The 24,666-nt window shown below is 45.9% G+C and overlaps 1 protein-coding gene and 1 long non-coding RNA gene across 2 annotated transcripts; one reads left to right on the top strand and one right to left on the bottom strand.

Annotated features, from left to right (window-relative positions):
- Window positions 1–911: 911 nt before the first annotated feature.
- On the bottom strand, window positions 912–9,682 carry LOC306803794. The gene is made up of 3 exons (XR_013774703.1): window positions 9,521–9,682; window positions 8,658–8,809; window positions 912–962 (listed from the first exon to the last, which is right to left on the bottom strand). It is a non-coding gene; the product is annotated as an uncharacterized lncRNA (long non-coding RNA).
- A 2,289-nt stretch (window positions 9,683–11,971) lies between these two features.
- Window positions 11,972–17,720, top strand: TMX1 (thioredoxin related transmembrane protein 1). Its single transcript, XM_079307874.1, has 8 exons — window positions 11,972–12,190; window positions 12,279–12,394; window positions 13,288–13,333; window positions 13,897–14,025; window positions 14,863–14,908; window positions 14,993–15,094; window positions 15,316–15,388; window positions 15,742–17,720. Exons 1-8 carry the CDS (start codon window positions 12,036–12,038, stop codon window positions 15,918–15,920), a joined length of 846 nt encoding a protein of 281 aa, XP_079164000.1. The 5' UTR covers window positions 11,972–12,035; the 3' UTR covers window positions 15,921–17,720.
- The last annotated feature ends 6,946 nt before the right edge of the window (window positions 17,721–24,666 follow it).

The raw sequence follows: 24,666 nt of genomic DNA, 5'->3' as shown, positions 1-24,666 counted from the left end.
CTGCAAAAATGGTCTGAGACCATCCAGCTGTTATTCCAGCACTGCCAAGGCCACCACTAAACCATGGCCCAAGTGCCACATCCACACAGCTTTAAAATCCCTCCAGGGGTGGGGACTCCACCACCACCCTGGGCTGGACAACCCTTCCCATGAAGAAATTTCCCCTAATATCCAACATAAAACCTCCTCTGGTGCAACTCAAGGCCATTTCCTCTTGTGCAATGTATTTTTCTTCACCAATCCCAAATCCAATCAGGCACCTTCATTTCCAAGGGCACTTTGTGTGGCTTACTGGCACTGCTGGAAGGATTTTAGCCACAACCAACCAGAAAGATTGCAGCTGTATTTTCCTTTTCACTTGGGCTTTGGATTTTGTTCAGTGAGTTTTTTTTAAAGCCTGACATTTCCCTATGTGAGTAAAGAACCTGAAAAACAAAAGGGGGAGGAGGTGGCACAGGCAGAGATGTGCTGTTGATCAAACCACGATGACAAATCCCTGCTGAAGCCCCAGCTGGAATTGTTGTTGTCTTGGTTGTTCCAAGAGTGTCCTAAAATTGCCTTCACCTCTTTTCCACCAGTCAGGAGCAGATTTTTGGCAGCAGCTCAGCCAAGCTCTCCAAAATCAAGAAGCACAGAGCTCACCTCTGCTGCTGACACACACTTTTGGTACTCATCCTTCCCCTGCTCCTTCTCCCACCATTCTGTGGGCTGGATTCTGCATTCCCAGCACTGCACACAGCCAGCCCTTCCCTGAGCAGCTCTGCCTGGGAAGTCACTCAGCCAGTGCCTGGGAATGCTGTCACTCCTGCAAGTCCCCTGTCCCCTTTAGAGCCTCTCCTCCACCCCCTGTTGGGAGCAGAAGCAGAACATTTGGAGCCTCCTGAACCTCACACCCACTGCTGTTCCTCTCCTGACTCGACTTTCCACGAGCCACAGCTGCCACTCACTGCCACTTGTCTCATCTGCACAAGCACAAGGACAATCAGCATAATGACTTCGTTTGCAGTGGGAATCCAATTACTGAGGGAAGCGTTTCATTAGGAGGGATTTTCTCTGCAGGGAGCCTGTGTGGGACATTGGGATCAGGGCAGCAGCCCCTGTGCCTGGGAATGGGGGGTGACAAGGTGACAATGGGATCAGGGCACCACTCCCTGTGCCTGGGAATGGAGGGGGTGACAAAGGGACAATGGGATCAGGGTATCACACCCTGTGCCTGGGAATGGGGGGGTGACAAAGTGACAATGGGATCAGGGTATCACACCCTGTGCCTGGGAATGGGGGGGTGACAAAGGGACAATGGGATCAGGGTACCAGCCCCAGTGTCTGGGAATGGGGGGGGTGACAAGGTGACAATGGGATCAGGGTATCACACCCTGTGCCTGGGAATGGGGGGTGACACGGTGACAATGGGATCAGGGCAGCAGCCCCTGTACCTGGGAATGGGGGGGGTGACAAGGTGACAATGGAATCAGGGCAGCAGCCCCAGTGCCTGGGAATGGGGGGTGACAAGGTGACAATGGGATCAGGGCACCACTCCCTGTGCCTGGGAATGGGGGGGTGACAAGGTGACAATGGGATCAGGGCAGCAGCCCCAGTGCCTGGGAATGGGGGGGGTGACAAGATGACAATGGGATCAGGGCACTACACCCTGTGCCTGGGAATGGGGGGGTGACAAGGTGATAATGGGATCAGAGCACCAGTCCCTGTGCCTGGGAATGGGGGGTGACAAGGTGACAATGGGATCAGGGTACCAGCCCCAGTGCCTGGGAATGAGGGGGTGACAAGGTGACAATGGGATCAGGGCACCACACCCTGTGCCTGGGAATGGGGGGTGACAAGGTGACAATGGGATCAGGGCACCACACCCTGTGCCTGGGAATGGGGGGGTGACAAGGTGACAAAGCAGGATGTCACACCTTGGGCTGTGCTCTCAGCTCTCCTGTGACCTGTGCTGCTCCCACAGTTGTGTCCCAGCTGTCTCCTCTCCCCTTCTAATTCTGGAAATCTCCAGCTTTAGCCCAGCTAACCCTGAACTCTGGCAGTGGGAAGCCATTCCCCCTCATCCTGGCACTCCAGACCCCTGTCCCAAGTCCCTCTCCAGCTCCATTTAGGCTCTGGAAGGGTTCTGAGGTTATAGAATTATGGAATCATGGAATGCTTTGGTTTGGAAGGGACCTTTAAGATCATCTCATTTCACCCCCTGCCATGGGCAGGGACACCTTCCACCATCCCAGGCTGCCCAAAGTCCAGTCTGACCTTCCAGCAAAGGGGCAGCCCCAACTTCTCTGAGCACCCTGTGCCAGGGCCTCTCCACACTCACAGGGAAGTATTTCTTTCCTATATCCAACCTAAATCCACCATTTCCCACCTTAAAACCATCCCCCTGCCATCTGATACCTGTTTAAGGCCAGGCTGGATGGGGTTTGGAGCAATTTGGTGCAGTGGAAGCTGTCCCTGCCCATGGCAGATGCTTTTTAAGGTCCTTTCCAACTCCAACCACTCCATGATTTTATGATTCTCTAATTCTATTATAACCACAGTGAAACCAACACTTTTAAAATGTTCAGGAGTTACTGATCTGCACGAAATTGCTGCTGCAACCTCCCAAACACTGGATGAATAAGACTTGGGAGTGATGAGAGCTGACTTGTCTCCCTGCAGCCAGCAGACAGGAGGAGAGACAGCATGAGACACGTCTGTGCAGGAGGTGCTGCATTCCTGGGACTGCTCAGGCACTGGCAGGGAAGGGAGGGATGGAGTTTGCTAAAGAGCAGAGTTCAGCTGCATGGCAGAGCCAGTTCCTCTCCCTGCCATTGCTGCCTTGTGTTATGTACTCAGAAAATGAGCCCCTTTCTCCTGGGGAGGGTTTTATTGCCTGTTTGTTTGCTTGTCTGGAGGTTCAGTTCGATTCCAAAGCACATGGGGTTGTTGCTGATGTGAGGAAAAGCAGAAATAAATGGAAATGAGAGGCAAGCCTGAGTGCTAGGAAAAGCTGCTCCTCTATGGATCCATTCTATCAAAATTCCTCCTGGCTCCAGCTTCCAATTTAGATGTTTGATAGAAACCTCTGGGTTTTCCTGGGTTTGATGTTTGACCTTCAGACTCTCTCCCATCATTTGCATCTTCTGCTCCTGTGGGGCAGGAGCCCTGAGCTCACTATGCTGGAATATTGAGCCCAGCTCTGGGCTCCTCAGCACAGGGGGACAAGGATCTGTTGGAGTGAGCCCAGGGGAATTCATGGAGGGCTGGAACTCCTGTGCCAGGCTGGGAGAGCTGGGAGTGTTCACCTGGAGAAGAAAAGGCTCCAGGGAGCCTGAAGGGGCTCCAGGAGAGCTGGAGAGGGACTGGGGACAAGGGATGGAGGGACAGGACACAGGGAATGGGACACTGCCAGAGGGCAGGGATGGGTGGGATAGTGGGAAGAAATTCCTGGATGTGAGGGTGTTGAGGGACAGAATTTGTGATGGTTTTATGGTACAAGAGGATTGGTTCAATCTAGATTTAAGGAAGAATTTCTTTATTGTGAGGGTGCTGAGGCATTGCAGCAGAGCAGCTGTGGCTGCCCCTGGATCCCTGGGAATGTCCCAGGACAGGTTGGACAGGGCTTGGAGCAGCCTGGGATAGTGGAAGGTGTCCCTTGTCATAGGACAGTGTGAGCTTTAAGATCCTTTCCAACTCAAACCAATGACTTTATGATTTCACACAACCAGATATCCCCCATGCTCTTCCTTTGAATGCCAACAGACCCCCCATCACTTTTCAAACTCTGCAGCAGATTTGGGGTTGCCACCTCCAGATCAGCAGGTCCAGGCTGGAGCAGACTCCTGGCAGAGATTTCTGGATTCTGGGCTGGTTTGTCAATGGCATTTCAAGGCAGAGGCAGGTAGGGATGGTGGGTGCAGGAACATTTTGCATAAGCCCACACAGCAGTCCCAGCGTGGGCAGCTCCTTCAGGGCTCTTCCCAGCAGGAATGTGGATAAATGTGCCAGAGAGAACCCCCTCTGAGGAACAGGGGACAGAGCTCTCATTACAGAGTCACTGACTCAATTATGCCCTGAAAGCAGATTAAAGGGACTGTGTTTTTACTGCAAAGGGATGAAAAAAAATCCATATTTTGCTAGTGAAAATAGGTTTCCATTTAAATTTGCAAGAGGACATGAAGCACAGCCAGTTGCTCTCTGCAGGTAACCCCTGAGGGACAGCAGCAGAGGAAGGGACAGTGTGACAAAACCAGCCCCCTGTGAATGAGCCAGCACATCCATCCTTATCACTGCTGGTGCCTTGCAGCTCCCTGGGGCCTGGGACTGCAATCCCCACAGAGTCAAAGGAAATATTAGCTATAAAAATAGAAGTTTTTAGCAAACCTTTACAAGCTGTCTGGTAGAACAAGTGTGGCAAATTCACACCCACTGTAAAAAACCAAAACCACGTGGCCAGGAAAAAACAAATGTAAATAATAAAGGCCACAGTGAGATCTCAATTCTTCCAATCTCAGGGAGTTTGGATGTTTTTTTGGGGTTCCAAGCAAGTTCCTGCCATCCTAATCCCAGCCAAGAGAGTGAATATCAATCAGGGGAGAATTTTCCATGGAAAATTCTGTGCTGTTCATCCTCTGGTGAGCCTGACTCAGAGCCCACCAGTGTCAATGAGGGGATATTTGGCTGGATATGTTGGTTCCTCCTGGAAGAACAGTTTTGTTCTCTTGCCATGCTACCACTGTGCTTCTCTTTTTGCTGGAAAACAGAAGAGGCACAGGAGAAATGTTCCCTTGTGCTCAAAGCTGACAGCTTTGGAAGCTCTGTGTGCCTTGCTGGCCTCACCAGGGTCAGGAGTGTCATTCTCTGCCTCCTCAGATGCTCTGGAGCTGTTTCTGTGCTGCTCTGTTTGATTCTTTGAAGCTGAGATCTCCATTTGAGCTGTCTTGTTTAAAGAAAAAAAAACCCAACAAACCACCAATTTGATTTAAAATCCCTTTTTAAAATGAGGCTTTCTGCCAGCAGCCATCCTGGCTCTTTCTGAGGGCACAAATGCTTCCAGGTTTTTTTTGGTTTTTTTTTTTTTTTTTTGTGGCACTGCCTGGCACTGTGGGTTTGATCCCAGCACTGAGGACATGGCTAGAAAGAGGTTGGCATCAATTCCCTGACAGAAGTAAATTGAACAGGCATGTAAAGAAAAGGAGGAGTGAGGTGATTCCCCATGAAGAACATTTGGGGATATGTGGAAAACCAGCCTATCCCTCTCTCCCCTTGTGACCTCAATATCCAGGAAGATAATCTAATTTAATCTGATCTAATAATCCAACAGAATCTTCCAGAAGGTCATGACCCACCTCTCATCAGCATTATCTGAGACAATAAAGTCTTGCTGCAGATTAAGTCATCTGAAACAATTTTTTTTTGGCTTCAAAAGCAGCATCACTTCCTTCACAGCTTCCCAGAAAAATCCCTCCAGCTTCAGGGACTGCAGTGAACACACAAATTTGATTTTTTTTCTGCCTGCACAAGGCTGGGACTGGTCTGCAGGGATGCTTCCACATGGACCACTGGCCACAATAAGAATTTTCTGGTTCTTTTCCCAGCTCCTCAGGCTTCCTTTTCCATGGTGACAGGGAAATCCTATGCATGCAGACATCCCTCCTGCCTTGGGGATTTTAAAGGATAGAAACTGGACCTAACTGGAATGTTTTTATGGGCTGTGGAGTTCAATATGGCCTATTTTTGGTCTTGTCTGAACAAGGCCTGTGCTTGTATGGTCTGCTGGAGCTCCTAAATCAGCACAAAAATACCTTCCCAGACCTTGCTCCTGCAAAAGTGACATTTTACAAGGGAATATTTTGAAATCCATTTCCTCCTCCATGTCTTTGGCCACCCTCAGGCAGATTCCTGTGCTGGCCTCAGGGCAACAGGCTTCTTGTCACTAAAACACAGCAAAAATGGGTTTCAGTCAGCACAACATCTGCTGGCTCCCAGGAGCAAGAGCAGCTCTCAGACTGGAAAACCAGCAGGTCAGAAGGGATTTACATCTGGACACAGCAGGATTTGGAGGGCAGGAGGTGGTCATTTTGATCTGGCTCTGCAGGTGGGTGTGTGAGAGGGTCCTTAACACATTTTTCACTCTGCACTCTTCTGGTTTGTTCCTATTTTGCAGTAAAATCTGAAAATCCTCAATTTCTGGCTGCACAACTTTTCCCACTGCAAGCCTCTGCTTCCATTCTCTTCTCATCTCATCTCCCTGAGCTGAAATCTCACCCACTGATTATTCCAGGCTGCCTCAGAACAAATATTCTGGAAGGTTTCTGCCAAATTCACTTGGAGAATGGAGCAGGGGAAAGGAGGAGGTTTGCCTCATGCAATGCTAATTCTCCCCCAGGTTTCTCTGAGGTTGTCTCACTCTTCCTGGATTTTGATTAGAAACTGGAAATTTGGTGGTTTGGCTCTTGCCTTTTCCAAGGGGATGAACTGTGGCTGCAGGTGGGATACTGGAAAAAGTGGGATTAAGGCCCTGTGATCTGAACAGCAGCTAGAAAATGAAGGAGTTTTAATGCTGAACTCAGCTTTTGACTCTGGTGGGACAGAAATATTGTTTGTGAAGAGCTGAAACAACAAAGTGATGGGTCAGCCCCTGGGAAAATGAGTAATTCTGTATCCAGCACAGGGAAGGAGGTCAGCAGCACCCAGGGGAGGGGGCTGAGGAGGAGTTTGATTTTTAAACACATGAATATTGAACTCCCTTGGGAGGGGAATTCCTCCTGTTCAGAGTCAGGCAGAGGTCTGAAGGAAAATAAGGACATTAATTTGCTGATGATTTTAAGTGTGATACATGAGAGGGGAGAGCCAGAGGATGGCAGGAGAGAAGTCAGGAGATGGGATGGGGGCTGAGAGCTGGAAAAAGAGGGTTTGGAAAGAGAGGAGAGCAGAGGAAGAGCTACTGGCACTGGGTCAGCTCCCAGCTGCTCCTCCCTAAAGTGCCAAATTTGGGATTAGAATAAAAAATTTGAGGAGTCCAAGGTGTCAGGAAAGAGAGCAGAGGGGTTCATGCAGCAGAAGCATGAGAGCTGCTCAGCTCAGCCACCAGTCCTGGCCACAGGGACAGCATGGGAGCCTTGAAATTGTCCCCAAATCCCAAACCAAACCCTACCTGCATGCCCCCAGAGATGTCCCCAGCCCCAAAAAGCAAAGCAGAAGGGGAAGATGAAACTAAGATGAAACAAATCCCACCTGCATGCCCCCAGAGATGTCCCCAGCCCCCAAAAAGCAAAGCAGAAGGGGAAGATGAAACTAAGATGAAACAAATCCCACCTGCATGTCCCCAGAGATGTCCCCAGCCCCAAAAGCAAAGCAGAAGGGGAAGATGAAATTAAGCAGGGCTGCAAGGTGGCCTTGCAGGAGAAGGAGGGATGAATCCTCAGGGGAGCAGAATTTCTTTGACACAGCATTTGATATGGAAAAAGAGATATGAGCTACTTTGGAACAGAGCACAGAAGAGTTAAAGCTAATGAATGAGACAATATTAATTGTCTGAAACACAATCTGCTTGACTTCTGGTTTACAAAGATCTCTCCCTACTTTAGTTCCCATGGTAACTCCTGTGCAGAACCACACTTTTCCTAATCATCTCCACAGAGTTTAAAGCAATTTTGTAATCTGATCAAATGGGAAAGAGAGAATTTGTTTGGGCATTGAGGAAACTGCTGCACACAGTGATGGAGAGAGGCCACACTCACAATTACAACCCCAGAAGGACAATTAATTACTGAATAATTAGCAGTTACTGGGGTTTCTTAGCTCAGAGAGGACTGTGAGAACAATTCTGAGACCTTCCAAGTGGTTTTTCAAAGTGGGAAGCAGCAAACTGATTGTGTAAAGGCAGAGCTGAGGAACTCTCTGCTCCCAAAAAACCTGAACCCTTGAACACTGTGGGCCCTTGGCTGAGGCAGCTCAGGTGCTGTGCAGCAGAAGGAATGAGCCTGTTGGATGGGAATGTGCTTTACAGGGTTTTTTTTTTCCAAGCAGGAGGAGAGAATTCTGTTAATCCTTCCCAGACCCAAGCTCAGTGTGGCTCCTGAGAAATCACTGACATCTCTGGGGGTTTCAGTCCAGGATGAATTATTTCCTGTGAAATGGAGGATTTTTCTGTAGAGGAAAAAAGCATTCATGTATGGATAGAGCTCCTGGAATGAAATCCTGAGCCACAGAGAAATAATTTCATCTTGACTTTGATTTTTTTAATGCTGATGCCCAGAAAACTGCTCTGAGTGGAATTCTAGATGGCAACATCCCCAAAAGGATGAAGCCAGAAAACAGCTCACTCTAACTGGACAACTCATGAAATTCACAGACATTTGCTATTTTTGCAACCCCAACCTTGCTCAAATTGTGGTTGTGTGTTGGTGTGACCACAAAATCCCCTTCACCTTAGCAAAACCACCTAGAAAAAAATGAGCCAGGATCAGTTTTTTTCTTCCTGCAGCACCACAAAATGCAGCTCCAGGCCTGGCTGGGACTTTTTGGGCCAGCCTGGTTTCACCTTGGGCTTCAGGAGGATGATTTCATGTCTCCTGCCTCACATGATCACACTCAGGAAAGCTCTCTGCATCATCTCTTGGCATTTCAGAAATGCAGGAGCTGTAAATGAGGTCAGGACTCTGATGCTGTACCTGATCCAGGCACTGCAGAGCTTGGAATCATCAAGTTTCTGCTCTCTTCAAGTGATCCTTCCAAAGGTCAGCCCCAGGTGGGCAAGTGCTGGGATCCTGCAGCTTGTTCAGCTGGTTTAGTGCTCAGCTCATCCTCAGGACATGTCAAGGTGCTTTAAAAATAGAGAAAAAAAATATAAAATAAGGGAAAATAGATCTGCTTTAATTTGTTCCAATTTAAAATATAAATGAATCAACATTCTGCAAAAAAAAAAGAAGAAACCCAGTGAGTTGATTTGTGTGCAATTTTTTAAAGTGGTTTTGAGCATTTAGTGAATCTGTAGAATTTGTTCATCTCTGTGGTTTTAGCTTTGGGGACAACATTGAGGCATTTGAGTGTTTGAGTATTTTTATTTTCAGCTCAGAAGAAAGCAAAGCCCAAAGGGAGCTGAGTCTTTCCATTTCCACTCCTACCTGCAGCATCTGATTTGATGAGGCACAGACATCACCAAGAAAAGATGATTTTTTGGTGACACAAGCCTCTCTTATTTCATCATCCTCCATCCTGTATTTAAAGCCAACAGCTCTGTGGACAGGAGAAAACATCCCAGAATGGTTTGGGTTGGAAACACCTCAAATCCCACCTTATTCCCACCCCCTGCTATGGGCAGGGACACCTTCCACTAGACCAGTTTAAGATTTTTATAATTTTCTCTCTGTCAAACAATTTATCTGGGTTTGTGCTTCTCCCTGTGCATCACTGCTGCTCACAATTCTTTTCATGAAATTTAAAGATTCTTTGGTGATGGTATTTTTGTAACCACAATCGATTTGTGGTTATGTGTTGATGGGAAGGTTTAAACTGACCAGAAAATCTCCTTTACCTCAGGAAAACAACCTAAACCACGAGTTTTTGGATAAGAAAAAAAAACCTTGAAAGGTGATGGGGTGTCCTCAGCAGGAAATCCAGGTAATTTCTAACCAAAAAAGGATTTTCCTCCTTCACTCTTTCCCTTTAGAAGCAGCCTCAACTCTGCCTCTGTGTGGCAGCACTGAAAAAGAACATGGGGAAAAAAAAAAAAAGAATGAAAAATGTGTTTCTTTCTTAAGGTCACTTGGTTATTAACTCTCTTTATCCTGCCATGAACCTTGAAAGATGAGGCAGATATTTCTCCTGTCAGCTTGGGAGGGCTGAGGGGAACAGGCTGGAGGAAGATGCTTCACAGATAAGGTTAAGGATTTCTTGTTCTGAAAACTTTACAAAGAAACAAGATAATGTCAATGTAATATTAACAACAGAGATAAAAGTAATTTAGAGCAGTCATCACACTTAAAATAATTCCTGGAACCAAGCAGGGGAGGTATGAAGTCATAATTTTCAGGGTCTTTCAAGCTGTTCCCATAGGGAGCTCAGTGTGCCTTTGAAAAAAAAAAAAAAAAAAATTCACAGTGGTAAATTTATTTACAGATGGTTACACAACACGTTTTTATGCACTTATTCCTCAACATATCTCAAATTATCAGGGGTAATCACAGAAGTGTTTAGGTTGGAAAAGACCTTCAGGATCATTGAGTGCAGTTGTTACCCAGAGACAGCTCTTTGCATTTCACCTGATTGCTGATGCAGAACAGAATATTCATGGATTATCAATAACAAATTTCAAAAATTCAATTATGCCTGAAACAGCAGTCAGCAGAGTGCTGCAAGCAGTGATTTATTCCTGAGTGCTGAATCAATGAATAACAAGTCCTTAATAATGCCTGTTCTCCTACAGACAGGAACATACACGTTGTACTATAGAAAAGTTGCCAAAATAAGATAAAATTTAAAAAAACCAACCCAAATGCTGATTTATTCTCTTTTCTCTGCACAGCTCAATGGCTGCCAAGGCTCTGAACTGTGGGATATGAAATTATGGCAAAGGGGCAGGCAAAGAAATTATTTTTTATCTTATTATTCCCTTTCCAGGCAGGAAAGGGAAGGTGATATTATCACAGCAGCTGGGGAAAAAAATTGTGTTAAAGAAAATATGTGCATATAGAAAAAGAGGTTCCTGCCCTGGAAATGCTGCAGGTGCTGAGAGTCAGGAGTGAGTTGATGTGGGATTTATCTCTTATTAACATTGACTTTCTCCATGACTTGTGCTTGAGAATTAAGCACAATTCCCTGCCAGGAGGGGACACTGGGGGGATTTGGGATCTGCTCCAGGAACAGGGACAGGAGGAGAGGGAATGGCCTCCAGTTAAGCCAAAGAAGGTTTAGGGTGGATATTGTGATAATTGATAATGATTTGTGTTAAGCACAGAAGTTTTGGAGTTTGTATGAACCGGAATGCTTAAAATAAGGAAAGAATGTGAACCTAGATAAAGGGAAATATATGATTAAACCCACTCTGTTTAAATCCCCCTGTTATGAATTTTGTATATTGAATATTGTATACCAGTTTGTAAAAGAAAAAAAGGGTGTTTTCCATAGTCTGAAACTTTTTTTTTTTTTCCCAGAATCAGATTCTTGCCTTTGTGTAATCAATCACAAACTCTCTGCTAAAGATCAGACTTCCCACTTTTCCTGTTTTTTACCTACCAAGACCAGATGGTTCCATGACCAATTGTCCCAAGAGCTGTCCCACGGAAGTTTGGAAGTTTCTTTAACCACCACCTTGCAGAATTACGACAACAAAACAATAACAATTATTGATTACTACAAGGAAAATACTATAAAATACTATAAAAAGGGAACTGCAAGCCAAATTCAGTGGAAGTGTGGAATGGGCGGTCACTCCTCACGTTCCCCCAGCACCGCTTGCTCTGTCTATATAAAATAAACCAATCTTTTTATAGGATGGTTTTCCTTGTAGTAATCAATAATTGTTATTATTTTGTTGTAATACTGCAAAGTAAGCAGTGGTGGTTAAAGAAAATTCCAAACTTCCGTGGGACAGCTCTTGGGACAATTGGTCATGGAACCATCTGGTCTTGGTAGGTAAAAATCAGGAAAAGTGGGAAGTCTGAGCGTTAACAGAGAGTTTGTGATTGATTACACAAAGGCAGGAATCTGATTCTGCAAAAAAACCTTTCAGGCTATGGAAAACCCTTTTTTGTTTTCTTTTACAAACTGGTATACACAAAATTCATAACGGGGGGGATTTAAACCGAGTGGGTTTAATCATATATTTCCCCTTATCTAAGTCCACGTTCCTTCCTTATTTTAAGCATTCCGGTTCATACAAACCCCAAAACTTCTATGATTAACACAAATACATTGACAATTATCCCGGGAGGGTGTAACGAGCGGGGATTTATTTCACTGCTCTCCCATCCCAGCGCTGCCGTCCCGCTCCCCTCAGGGCGGCGCGGCCATGACGCGGCGGGAAGGCGGAAGGGGGGGGGGGGCCCAAGATGGCGGCGCAGCGCCGGGCCGCGCTGAGGGCTCCGCTCTGCGCCCTGCTGTGCCTGGCGCTGGCGGCCGCCGCCCGCGGCAGGCCGAGCCCCGTGAAGGTGCTGTCGGACGGCATGTGGAGGGAGCTGCTGCAGGACGAGTGGATGGTGGAGTTGTGAGTGGGGAGCGGCGCGCTGGGGGTGCGGTGTGTGTTTGGGGTGTGTGTGTGTAGGGGGGGTGACAGCGCTGTGCTGCTCCCACAGCTACGCGCCGTGGTGTCCCGCCTGCGAGAACCTGCAGCCCGAGTGGGAGAAGTTCGCCGAGTGGGGAGAAGACCTGGGGGTGAACGTGGCCAAAGTGGATGTCACGGAGCAGCCGGGTGAGAGGGGCCGGGAGGGATCCCGAGCCCTGTGGGGACTTGGGGCTGCTCATCTCCGGTATGTGCTCGTGGCTGTCAAACTCATAAGAGTAATAAAAACGTTGCTCACCTCTACCAAATTCTGCGTGACTAAACGCCCTGATCTTGCTTCATAGAATCCCAGAATATTTGGGTTGGGAGGGACCTTAAAGATAATTTTATTCCAGCTCATTACCACACCTTCCACTGTCCCAACACTTGACGGCTCCAGGTGCTTCTCTGGGCACCCTGTGCAGGTTTCACACAAACTCCAGCTCTGCTCACAGCGAGGAGACTGTCAGACAGCAGATAAAATAAATAAAATGGATATACTATAATAGACGTTTTCCCCAGAGCATGATCTCAATGTGATTTTTGCCACATTTTTAAAACAAAAAAAAACAATCCTTGCCATTCCAGTCCCTGTTGTTGGTAGAAATGAGTGCAGACAATCTGCTCTCCCTCTCCTGAAACTCTCCTGTCTGTGTGGGGTTTGTGAACCTGTGCTGATCTCTTTTTCCAGAATTGCTTTACTTTTGAAGCTTGCCTCACTTGGATTATTTTCTTCAGGCTTTCTGGAGGCTGCAGATCATGTGTGCAAAGGAGAGTGTCTCCCTCTAAACAGCTAAAGCAAAATTATCCTTGGATATCTCATTTTCCCCATGGATAAATTTCCTTGCTCTTTATGCTCTTTGTCCAGGGACCTTTTTTTTGGTGGTTTTTTTATGCTGCTTTGACATGCACAAGGTCGTGTTGGATTGCATTAAAAGATTATACTTAATCCTGCTGTTGTATTTTGGGGTGTTACAACATTTCTTGCCTCTTTTTTATCCATAAAAATACTCAAAATACTCTCAAAATAACTTTTCTTACAGGGTTAAGTGGACGATTTATCATCACAGCCCTCCCTACCATCTATCAGTAAGTACACAACACAGCAGGATTTTTTTGGGGGGTGAGAATGGGCATATTTTCCCTCTTTTTTTTGGGACAAATCAATGAGATTTATTATGCTCTTTAAGAACAGGAGCTGCTTTTCACTGACACAGCCACTGTCTCACCTGCTCTGACCTTGTGCTGCCAGATTTCCTTTCCCTTCAGGCCTTATTTATTCTGCCTTTTCATGGGTGTTTCTGTTTTGCAATCGTTTTTCTGTAGGTTGATCTTCAGTGCAGGTGTGTGGCAAGGGCTTTAGGAAGATCATTATCTTTTTATTTTTTTATTTTATTTTATGGAATCACAGCCTAAAGCTAGCCAAGGTATTTGTTGAGCCAGTGTTCTGGAAATAACTTGGAGTTAGTCCAGGTGTTTGGGAAATATTTTTTTAGGGGCAATGTCAACTAAAAAAAAATTAACACTGAAAAAGTGAATGTGTAAAACTGGACAAGGTGATGGGAGGGGATCTGTTGGATGGAAACAAATGCTGCACTTGGTGCTTGGATCATATAAAATAAAGGGTTTTGTTGTTGTTCTTTTTTTCACAGCTGCAAAGATGGAGAGTTCAGGAGGTACCAGGGAGCAAGGACCAAAGCTGCCTTCATTAATTTCATCAGTGATGAAGAATGGAAATCCATTGAGCCAGTGTCCTCCTGGTTTGGTCCTTCCTCTTTCCTGTAAGTTTGGGGTTGTTTTTGGTAAGAATTTATTATCAGATGTCCTGAGGTGTGTCCTGCTCCCTGTTCCCAGCTCTGTGGGGGCAGGAGGGTGTCCTAATTCTTCCTCAGCTGTGGGAGGGTTGTCACCATAGCAGAGGTGACCTGAGCATTGTCACCACAGCAGAGATGTCCCCAAAGTTTCCCTTAAGAATTGAAGAGGTTGTGGTGACTGCTTTGTTTCCTAAACTCTTGTAGGTCCCTTGCTGACTCCTGGGGTTGTTTGTTTGCACTGAGATGGTTCTGCCCAGTTAAATTCTAGGAAATTTCTTCCATTATCTGGAAGGAAATCACAGAGGGATTCTCCATCAGGAACTGACAGGGAAAAGGGGAATGAGTTCAAACTGGCAGAAGGGAAATTTAGGTTTGATGTGTGGAAGGGATTCCTGGCTTTGAGGGTGATTCTCTTACAAAGTATTATCCCACACCAAGGAGTGTGTGAAGCTGGATATTTAACTTACCATTAACAAGTTCTCTATTATTTTCTGTATTCAGACACCAAACTTAAGTGTCTGAAGATGTCTCAGCTCTTACAACCTGATTTTCTTTTAAAAGCTTAAATTTTTTGTTTTAATAAAACCTCCTGATGCTTCTTTCTTAATATCTTGACTGGAGTTCCATCTGGCTTCTCACTGACCATTGGTCCAGATAGAACAGAAAAACAACTTGAAATTCACATGTCAGCAGATCCATGTTAAAGAAATTTGGGAATTTATAACTGAACAAGCTGAGATTGTTTCACACAGGTTTGAGCTGTTTTTAAAGTGTTCTCAGTTCCTCTTCTGTGCTTTGTTTCAGGATGAGCAGCATGTCAGCCTTGTTCAAGCTGTCCATGTGGATCAGGGTATCTGCTTACATCTCTACTTCATTTTATCCTCACTATGAAATTCAGCTCTTGCTGAGATGATTCTCTTGTCTTTTATTCCAGCATGGCCATGGCTATTTAACAGAAAACCTTGGAATACCAGTCTGGGGCTCCTATGCTGTTTTTGGATTGGCAACTCTGTTCCTGGGAATGGTCCTGGGACTGGTGAGTGAAGTGCTTGGGGCTGGCTGTGACTTTGTTACACTCCTGCTGCCTCCACCTCAGTTTTGGGGTGGAATTTTGGGGTATCCTGAGCTGGAACACAGAGATGGGGAACCCCCATAATCCATGGGTGGGATCCAACTGATCTTAAAAGTATTTTCCAGCCTAAAAAATTCCAGTGTGCAGAATGTTTGGGAGTTTCAGCTTGAGTTTCTTTTTTGCAGATGATGGTGTTCCTGGCAGACTGCATCTGTCCCTCCAAAAGGCACAGACCACCACAGCTCCAGCCTCAGCCAAGTAAGCTCACAGCAAACTTCCAATGCTTGGTAAATCTCATTTATAGAAAATATGAAATCCTGGAGCCTGCAGGATGTGACATGGAGTGTAGAATTTTGCATTTGGGGTTGATGTCTCACCCTTAGGGTTTATAGTGGGTTGGGATTTTCTCTTTGGTAAAGCTGGGGTATTCTTAAAACTAGTTTTAGGGATAGAAAAGTTTTTGAGAGCCTGCAAGACATGAAATTCCACTTGAGTAGGGAGAGAAAATGGAGTGGATTTCTCAGTGTGTCTGTGCTTGCCCGTGATGTTAAAAAAAAGTGGATTTTACTTGGGAGTGCTATTGATTTGTGAATTTTTCCTTTCTCTTTCAGGGAAATTAGGTTCAGAATCAACTCATCTGCTGCAAACCAGGTATGAAGAGCAAGAAGCAGAGGAGGGAGACAGCTCAGATGATGAAACAGAGAGGAAGGAGGGGAGCAGGAGAGACTCATCCCCCAGTGGTGTCCGGCAGCGCCCCGTGCCCAGTGCTGCTCCTCTGGAGAAATCCTAGCTGCACTTCCACCAGGATTAGGGGACATCCATCTCAAATCCTTCAGCTTCAAGAGAAGAATGACTCCTGGCTTGATAACATTGCTGCATTTCTTGAATTCGGAGGAAATCATAATTTAATTTAAAAAATAATAATTAAAAAAAAAAGGCATCCGAAGGATCCGAGGTATTCCAAAGGAAATCATGCTGTTGCAAATGGCTGGAACTTCTCTTGTGTGTGTGCAGAGAAGTGCCAAGGGATGGTTGCTGTGGCTTCTGGAATGCTTTGTTCCCTAGGGATTCTTTGGACCAGAGTCATTCTTGCATTAGGGAGCATTAGCAAGGGAAATGCACTCACCTGGTGCTTGGTGAAACCTCCCCAAAGGCTTCCCTGCCCTTATACTGTTCTGCAGTATAAATCTCCAGCTGTGCCCTGAAGAAATGCTGAGGGAAAAAGTTCCTTTAGTTATGGAACTACAATTCCTTTAGTTTAGGCTTTTTACATGACAAAACCTGCTTTTTGCTATGACAATGAGTGCTACAAACCCCCCTAAACCTTTTTTTTTTTTTTTTTTCTTTTTTCTTACAAAGAGCTGGAACATAGCACAAGCACTCTGCAGTGGGATCCTCTGGCTGTGACCAGAAACCTGCTGCTTGCAGCAATTTCTCCCAGAAAAAAGCTGTAGAAAACTCTCTGAGCTTCTTGGCAAAGTATTTTTTTTTCTCTAGGAACAAGTGACAAGCAGCACTTTGAAGTCTTGTCTGTGTCTGTGACTCCATGTGGGAAGAGTTTACACACAGGGTTCTCTGTGCAAATCCTCTCCATTCCTCCTCCTGGATGCTAGCAGGACTCTGCTTGTTTTTAATCCATCATTTCTTACTCAAATCCTGCCCTGAAGTTAAAATAACTCTTTATTTCTTTTACAGAATTTTTTTTTTTTTTTGGAACATTAAACCTGAATTTTTTCTTTTTTTTTAAAGTAGTTTCCTTTTGTCTGTATGGTCTGTATAGTAATAAAAAGAATCCACATGCCCATTGGACCAGTGTTGTCAAGAGTTTTCCATATTCTTTTAATTAAATTAAATTTTAATTAAATTCCAAAATTTTTGGAAGGATAAGCCTAATACTGAATACATTTAGATTTTTTTTTTTTTTTTACAAGCCTGTTTCTGATATTTTGATTGTTTGTTTAGCTTTATGGGGTTTTAGCTTTTATTTGTAGTTATTTAGTTTTTTTAGTGTTTAATTTTTATTTGCAGTAATTCAGTTTTTGAGGTTTTTTTTTTTTGTAATTGTTCATCTGACTTCTTCCTCTTTTTTTTTTTTTCTTTTCTCTACATTGGTGCTCTGGAATGACTTGACTTCAGTGCTGTGTGTTAGAAAGATAAACTGATGTTTAAAAGGCTCTTTTTGGCTAAAATCTGAGTGTCCCTGTCCTTTTTTGAAGATAAAACATCTCCTGGTATTGGGATGAAGGCTAGAATTACCTTTAAAGTGTTGATTTTGTGGAATTGCCTTAAATCCTCTATAAATTTCCATCTTTTAGCCTTTGGCACTCAGAAATAAAGCAATAAATTAATAAATACTGAGGAGAAGCAGTAGCACTGTCTTTGACCAGTGGCAGTTTTTCAGTTTGAAGGAGATTTGAGAAGATAAATGTTGCAGCTGGTAGGAAAAAGTCCTGAATTATTTTAAAAGCTGAACTCTGCACCCTCCACTAGGGATATATTGAAATGTAACTTTTCTAATTTTTCAATATCCCAGCCAAACTTGATGCAATATAGAGGGGACACCCTGCTGATTTGGGCTAATATTTAATTTAAAAAAAATTAAATTTAAAAAAATTAAATTAACCCAACTTTTCCTTTGTTGTGCTGGACTTGTGGGCTGCTGCTTGGACAAGAACTTCCAGCATTAATTTCATTTTTTTTCCTCTGCCTGCTGCCTCTCCCTGCCCTGTGTGTAACTCCTGCTTGGATTATCCACAATCCAAACCCAATCCTGTGTTTGTTGATCTCTGCTAATCTCACCCTTCACATTTTGCATAATATTATGGTTTTGTCCTGTGAATATTTAAATTCCTTGATTTCTTTTTGTGCTAAAAAAAAAAAAAAATCTCTATTCCAAAGATGTTTACTGGGGCTGAGCAATGTAACCTGAGTGTTAACATCCTGTCCTTTGTGTTTTCTGATGTTGCTTGAATATCAGTTTTGTAAAAACCAAACTTCCCTTTCCATATCACCTGGACCAGGCCTGTTTCACTCCTGAAAGAATTCATGACCTGTAACAATAATTTTGTTTTTCAGAGAGTCTTCAAGTAAAAAAAAAAAACAAAACCAACTAAAACCTCACCAGTTTTGGATTCCTGTGTTTGTGTCTTTTTTTTTTCTTGCTGTGAGTGATGAAACAGCTGCTTCCATGGATAAAAATGATAACCCTGAAGCTAAAAAAATATATTTTTGAAAAGTCAGGTTTGAATAATAAATCAAGGTAAAGCTGCACTGAGTGATTTTTACTCAAGACTGGCTTGGGAAGGAGCTTTCACTCATGCCAGGCTTAGCCAGAAATGGTAATAAAATGGTTTTGTGTAGCAAAAAATGTAGACTAGGGCTGACAAATGCTGTTTAAAATTAATTTTTTTGGTGGCCTAAAAGGTGTGGGAGGTGCAGATGGGCCCTCCCACCCTGCATCCACCCCCAGCAGCTGAAGGGATCAACTGTGGGATTAATCCTGGAGTGGGAAGATAATTCCCATTTGTGAAAGAAGCTTTGTGGAGAAAACAAATCCAGGCAAGGAATGCTTGGAGCACTGCCTGTTCCTTCCCTTCCCCTCCATCCCTGCCCTTGGGAATGGCTGCTCAGCATCTGGAATATTCTGGAAAAGTGCAATAATTCTCTCAGCTCCTCCCTGACAGGAGTAAGGAATTGAGAATCCCACAGGAACTCAGGGGGGGCTCATACAAACCTCACTCTTCCACTCAGTGTTACATCCAGCAGGAAATCATAACAGAAGGAAAAAAAAAAAATCCAAGGGAAAAGTCAAACAGAAATATTTATAGATATTAAAATGGTTGGGAATGGCCTGATGGAAAAAAAACAGTCTGGGAATTGCTGGCTGCTTGCTGGTGTTTGCCAGGTTGCCAAAGGTTGGCTTGGAAATCAGTGGTTTCAGTTGTGATAATGGTTGATGGGGAAATTCCATCAGTTTGGTTTAGAAACACCTGATACAATCTCAATTTTAAGGTTTCTGTGCTTGAAGAAGGGGGAATTGTGTCTCCTGCAGGTGTCTTGTTCTTGGATTTCTTGGTTTGAGCTGGACAACATCACCTTTGGCCCTTCCCTGGGTTTATTCCATGGCTGATTCCTCACCCTTGGACCTGCTTTTCTTTTCCTCCCAAACTCCCCACCTTGATTAATCCTGACTTTTAGAAGAGATTCTGCCTGAACCTGCCCTTTTCCCTCATTTTTCCCTCCTTGAAACTTCCCAGCCACAAATTTCACTTCCATTTAGCTTTGCTTACAGAAATTCCCTTTCACTGTGAAGCAGATCTGAAAGGACAATTTTTAGGTGCTTGGAATTCTGCCTGCCCCACGTGGGTTCCCAAAAACCAGGAGGAATTGAAGTGGATGTGGCTGATGTGAGTCCTTGAAGTGAGAGCAGGTTCTGAAATCCCTGTGAACATCAGAGGGGGAAAAAGCACCAGTGAAATCTGGGTGTCTCTAAAAGGTTTTTTTTTCTAAATTAAATTATATCTCTATCAAGGAGTTTTTAAAGTGCAAAATGAGAAACCATCAATGCAAGGTCACTATTAAAGATAATATTTTTCTCAGCTGTGCTTTTCCTTCCAGAGTCTTTCTGTTTTGCTAAGCCTGGACCTCAATGCACTTTTTCCCCTTTTATGTAACTACTGGTTCCTCAGGAAAATTCTCTCTGAATTTTCCTTTAAATTCCTTGGTGGATGTATCAAGCATCAAGGAAAAGGTGTGTTTGGAGTAAAGATTACTGGGTTTGGGATAAATGGTTCTCCAAGGATAAGTAGCCATTTCTCCCTCTTCTTTTTCCCATCCCCTTGTCAAATATTTGGGAAGTATTTGAAGTGTGGTCTTTATACAGATTCCTTTCCTTATTCCTTTCCTTTCTCATCCATCCCATTCCCCATTTATCCCTTTCCCATCCATCCCATTCCCCATTTATCCCTTTCCCATCCATCCCTTTCCCCATTTATCCCTTTCCCATCCATCCCATTCCCCATTTAACCCTTTCCTGATCCATCCCATTCCCCATTTATCCCTTTCCCATCCATCCCAATCCCCATTTATCCCTTTCCCATCCATCCCATTCCCAGCGCCAATCCCCCTCTGCCTGGGATCTGAGCTTTCCCTGGAGTTTTCCTCCTGTTTTCTTAAACAGGAGAAACAACAACAAACCCTGCCAGGACCTGCTGGCCCCGGGGACAAAATTGTTTGTTGGGATGCTCGGCTGGAATTCTGCATCCAGGACTGAAACTCCAACCACCATGGGGTGGTGTAGTGAGCCCTCGCTGGGAGGAGAGGCTCGCAGAAACCTTCACAATCAGAATTTTTGCAATATTTCCTGCTGGAAATGCCTCGCGTGTCTCCTGCGCTCCCAGCCAAGGGAGCAGCCGGGTGGAGCCCGGTGAGATTTGGGCTGGATCCGGCCCCAGGGCAGGGTGGGGATGGTGCAGGTGGGACTCTCCCTCCTCTGCCTCGGGAGCAGCTCCGGGACATCACTCTTTGCTTTTGTTTAGCATAATTAGGAGTTCAGGGTAATTAGGACGAATAATTAATGCTCCTCACGCTGCTTAAATAGATTTTTATTTTTTTTTTAAAAAGGAGTTTTGGAGCGCATTTCCTAAAGGGCTGCTCCAATTTAACTCCGTGGAGTTGTGGAAGAGGTGAGGCCAGAAGAAAAGGAAGAGAAAGGAACCATCCGACCACGTGGTGGCAACGTGGAGATGCTACAGAAAGATTGTTTGGATTGCTGCACTTCCTGAAGGATTTTTCACTTCTACAGAGACACCTGAAGCCAATTCACGGCTTCAAAGAGGGTGGGAAAAGCAGGAAATGTAAATATTTACAGCTGTGTCACCTGACCCCGTGGATGCTCACCGTGGCATGGACCAAACAAGTGGGAAAAGCAGTTTTGATGGGTTGGTGAGAGCTTTCTGAATGAAAGGACATCAGGAAATGAGGAAGTGCAGTGGGAAGGCACCTGGCAGCAGGATGGGGTTTGGCTGAGGTAACAGCAGCACAGGGAAATCTCCAACTCCTGCACTGAGCTTTCCACAGATGGATTTGTTTTGTGGAGATTGAGATCATCACTTGGATTTCCAGGCCTGGGAATGAGCAATGGGAGGCTGAGCAGAGACTTCACAGCTCTCCACAATGCCCTGAGAGGAGGGGGCAGCCAGGTGGGATTCAGGCTCTGAACAGGGACAGGATGAGAGGAAACAGCCCCAGGTGATGCCAGGGGAGGTTCAGGTTGGACATCAGGAAGAGTTTCTTCATGGAAAGGATGGTCAAGCATTGGAACTGCCCAGGAAGGTGGTGGAATCTCCATCCCTGGAGAGATTTAAAAGCTCTGTGGATGTGGCACTTGGGGACATGAGTCAGTGGTGGCTTTGGTTGTGCTGAGGGAATGGTTGGACTTGATGGTCTTAGAGGGCTTTTCCAATTCCAGTTTTTCAGCAATTCCCCAGTTCCATAGAAGCTGTCCAGAGCTCTCCTCCATGGCCTGTGTATCCTCAAAACCTGTTGGGATCTCCCTTGCCCAGCTCAGTCCTGCTCCTGACTTTCCCCACTGGGAATTGTGCTGGATCAGGAAGAGGGAGCCAGCAGAGAAGGGGGTGTGGGAAGGCAGGAGGCTGCTGGAGCTGCTCTGTGGGGCAGGAGATGGGAGAATTCCAGGGCAGGAGGAGTTTTGGCTGCTCTGTGTGTGCTCCTCGCTGGAATTCTGTGGCTGTGCAGTGCTGGGAAGGGAGGAAAGGCTGTGGAATGGGCAGGTGGTGAGCAGAGCCCAATCCTGCCCTGGGGCTCTGCCTGTGCTGCAGATCTCTGCATTTTCTGCCCTGTGAATGAACACAAAACTCTGGGATGTTTTCCCCTCCATTGGCCATGAAGTGCCCACGCCTGGTGTGCGTGTCCTGGCAGGATCCCCAGCAGGGCTGGGCTCTGCTGGATGTCCTGAGGGGGCACAACAACCTGGTGCCACCTGGCCTGTGCCAGGGGACAGGTGTGACCCGTGGGGATGTGCCCACCTTGGAGCTGGAACTGCTGGAAATGCCTGCACTGGCCTGGTTGCCAAAGAAATGGAATGTGGGAGCTCATGGAATATTCCTGCCCTGGGAGGAGAAGATGGGAGGGCAGGGTTGGTACTTCAGTTTGGTGTTCAGGATCCAGGGAGACCTTAAAAGCATTCCAGTGCTTAAAGGGACCCCAAGAGAGCTGGAGAGGGACTGGGGACAAGGGATGGAGGGACAGGACAAGGGAGAATGACTTCAAGATTGAAAAGGTTGGATGTAGGTTGGATACTGGGAAGGAATTCCTGGCTGTGAGGGTGGGGGGATGCCCTGGCACAGGTGCCCAGAGCAGCTGTGGCTGCCCCTGGATCCCTGGCAGTGTCCAAGGCCAGGCTGGACAGGGTTGGAGCAGCCTGGGGCAGTGGAAGGTGTCCCTGCCATGGCAGGGGTGAGACTGGATGCTCCTTAAGGTCCCTTCCAATCCCAAAATTTCTATGACTGTGAAATCCCTCATTGCTGAGTTTTGAGATAAGACTGTCTCCATAGTGTCTGTGGCATAAATTAACTGCATTGATTATCTGTTGGCTCCAGTAACTGGGAATAGGCAGAACAATGTCACAAACCAGTTTAGTGCTCATTCCCAGAACAAACTTTGCTGTAATTTTGTGACATTTTTGGGAGATCTTTCCACACCCCCAAGCTGCAGGAGGAGCTTGCTGGTCCCTGCACACAGATCCTGCTCCATCCAGGAGCAACAGCAGCAGCTGAGGCAGAGATGCAGGATCCTGTTTTGGAGATTTCCCATTTCTGCTATCATTAACCCTCCACTGCCCTCTGGGTTATTTTCCCAGCTGGGCTGTTTAATCATTCTCTGTCCCTTCAGTCTCTTGGCCATCTCCTCAATCCCTTCAATCCCAACATGAATTTCTATTTATCAGGCCTTTCCCCTGGATTTTTTTTTCTGCCTGGCTGGCTTTGCAGACGTGGTTTATTTACAAATCAGAATTGGCTCCAAGTGACGTGGGTGCTGGTTGAAGGAAAGCTGATTTTTGACAAAATCAGCACAAGAATGGGAACAGATGGGGAGGTTGATGAATTTGGTTTTGCTAAATGTTGTCCTCCTGCAAATCAGCTTGCTTTTCCCTATTAGCATAAGAAGCAGCAAAAAAGGATTTAATTTCTCTAAACATTTCTCTTTAATGATCCAGCTCTCCAGCTCAGAGATGTGTATGGCTGCTTATCAGCAGAGCAGCTGAATTCCCCTGAGAATCCACTGTGATTTCGAGGTGATTTCTGGCATTTCTCCCTCCCTGGGGTGAGAGCTGTGCTTAGGAGCTGTTTTGAAGTGATTTCAGTCCAGGGGTTTATATGTGTTTTGTTGATTTAACTGAGTGATTTTATTTTTTTAATTTGATTTTTGAGAGCACGTTTTGGAAGTGCTGTCATCCCCATCCATACCTGTATCCAGCACCCACAGAGCTGCATCCCTGTGGCCCTTGGATGCAGGAGGAGGTGGGAGAAACCCAGAGGAAAATAATTTCCCAAGTTTTGGGCTGGAATCAGCACAGAGCAGCACTGGGCATTGAGTGCTGCAGCACTCACAACGTGCTGGCTCCATCCTCTGCCAAGAACTTCAGGAAAACCTGGCACAATTCCACCCAGGGAGCAGCACTGGCACAGCCCCAGGGGCTGCCCCAGCTCTGTCCTTCCTTCACTACCTGCCCACAGAGCAGATGAATCCCAAAAAATCCTCCTCCAGCCTTCCTCCATCCTGAATACGGCAGAGCCACTGTCCCCCTCTCACGTTCTCCAGTGTGAGCATCCAGGACAGCTCAGCTATCCCAAAATGCTGGAAGCACCATGAGGTTGGTGCCTTCACCATCCTCACAGCCAGGAATTCCCAATTCCCAGTATCTCATCATTCCCTCTGGCAGTGAAGCCATTCCCTGTGTCCTGTCCCTCCATCCCTTGTCCCCAGTCTCTCTCCAGCTCTCCTGGATCCCTTTAGGCTCTGCAAGGGGCTCTGAGCTCTCCCTGGATCCTTCTCCTCTCCAGGGGGACATTCCCAGCACTCCCAGCCTGGCTCCAGCCCTTGGAGCATCTCCACATCCTCTCTTCATTTTTATATTGGGACCCAGACCTGCCTTTTCTCTCAGCCCAGGGAGTAAAAGCTCTAAGCTTTGATTTTTCTTCTCCTTTTCTCTCTTCTGAAGCTGCACAGCTCTGATTGATTCATCCCATTGGTCACACTGGCTTTAGCCTTATCCACCAGCTTGGAGCCACTGTCATCCCCTGCAGTGCTTTGGGTGCTGCAGCATCTCCTTTGGGATTAGCCTGTCTGAGCCCAGCCACAACTGGAGGCTCAGGATGAGCTGCTGGAGCCAACTCCCTGCTGGGCACTTTGATTTCTTAGGAGTTTCTTCCTGACTTCCAGTTAAATCCATCTTCCTTTGGCTTAAGGATCCCCCTTGTGCTGTCACTCCAGGCCCTGCACAAAGTCCCTCTCCA

This window comes from Erithacus rubecula (assembly GCF_903797595.1).
Source record: "Erithacus rubecula genome assembly, chromosome: 6".
In the NCBI taxonomy this organism is placed as follows: domain Eukaryota; kingdom Metazoa; phylum Chordata; class Aves; order Passeriformes; family Muscicapidae; genus Erithacus; species Erithacus rubecula.
The sequence above is the reverse complement of the archived record's forward strand: the minus strand, read 5'-3'. Positions and strand labels throughout refer to the sequence as shown.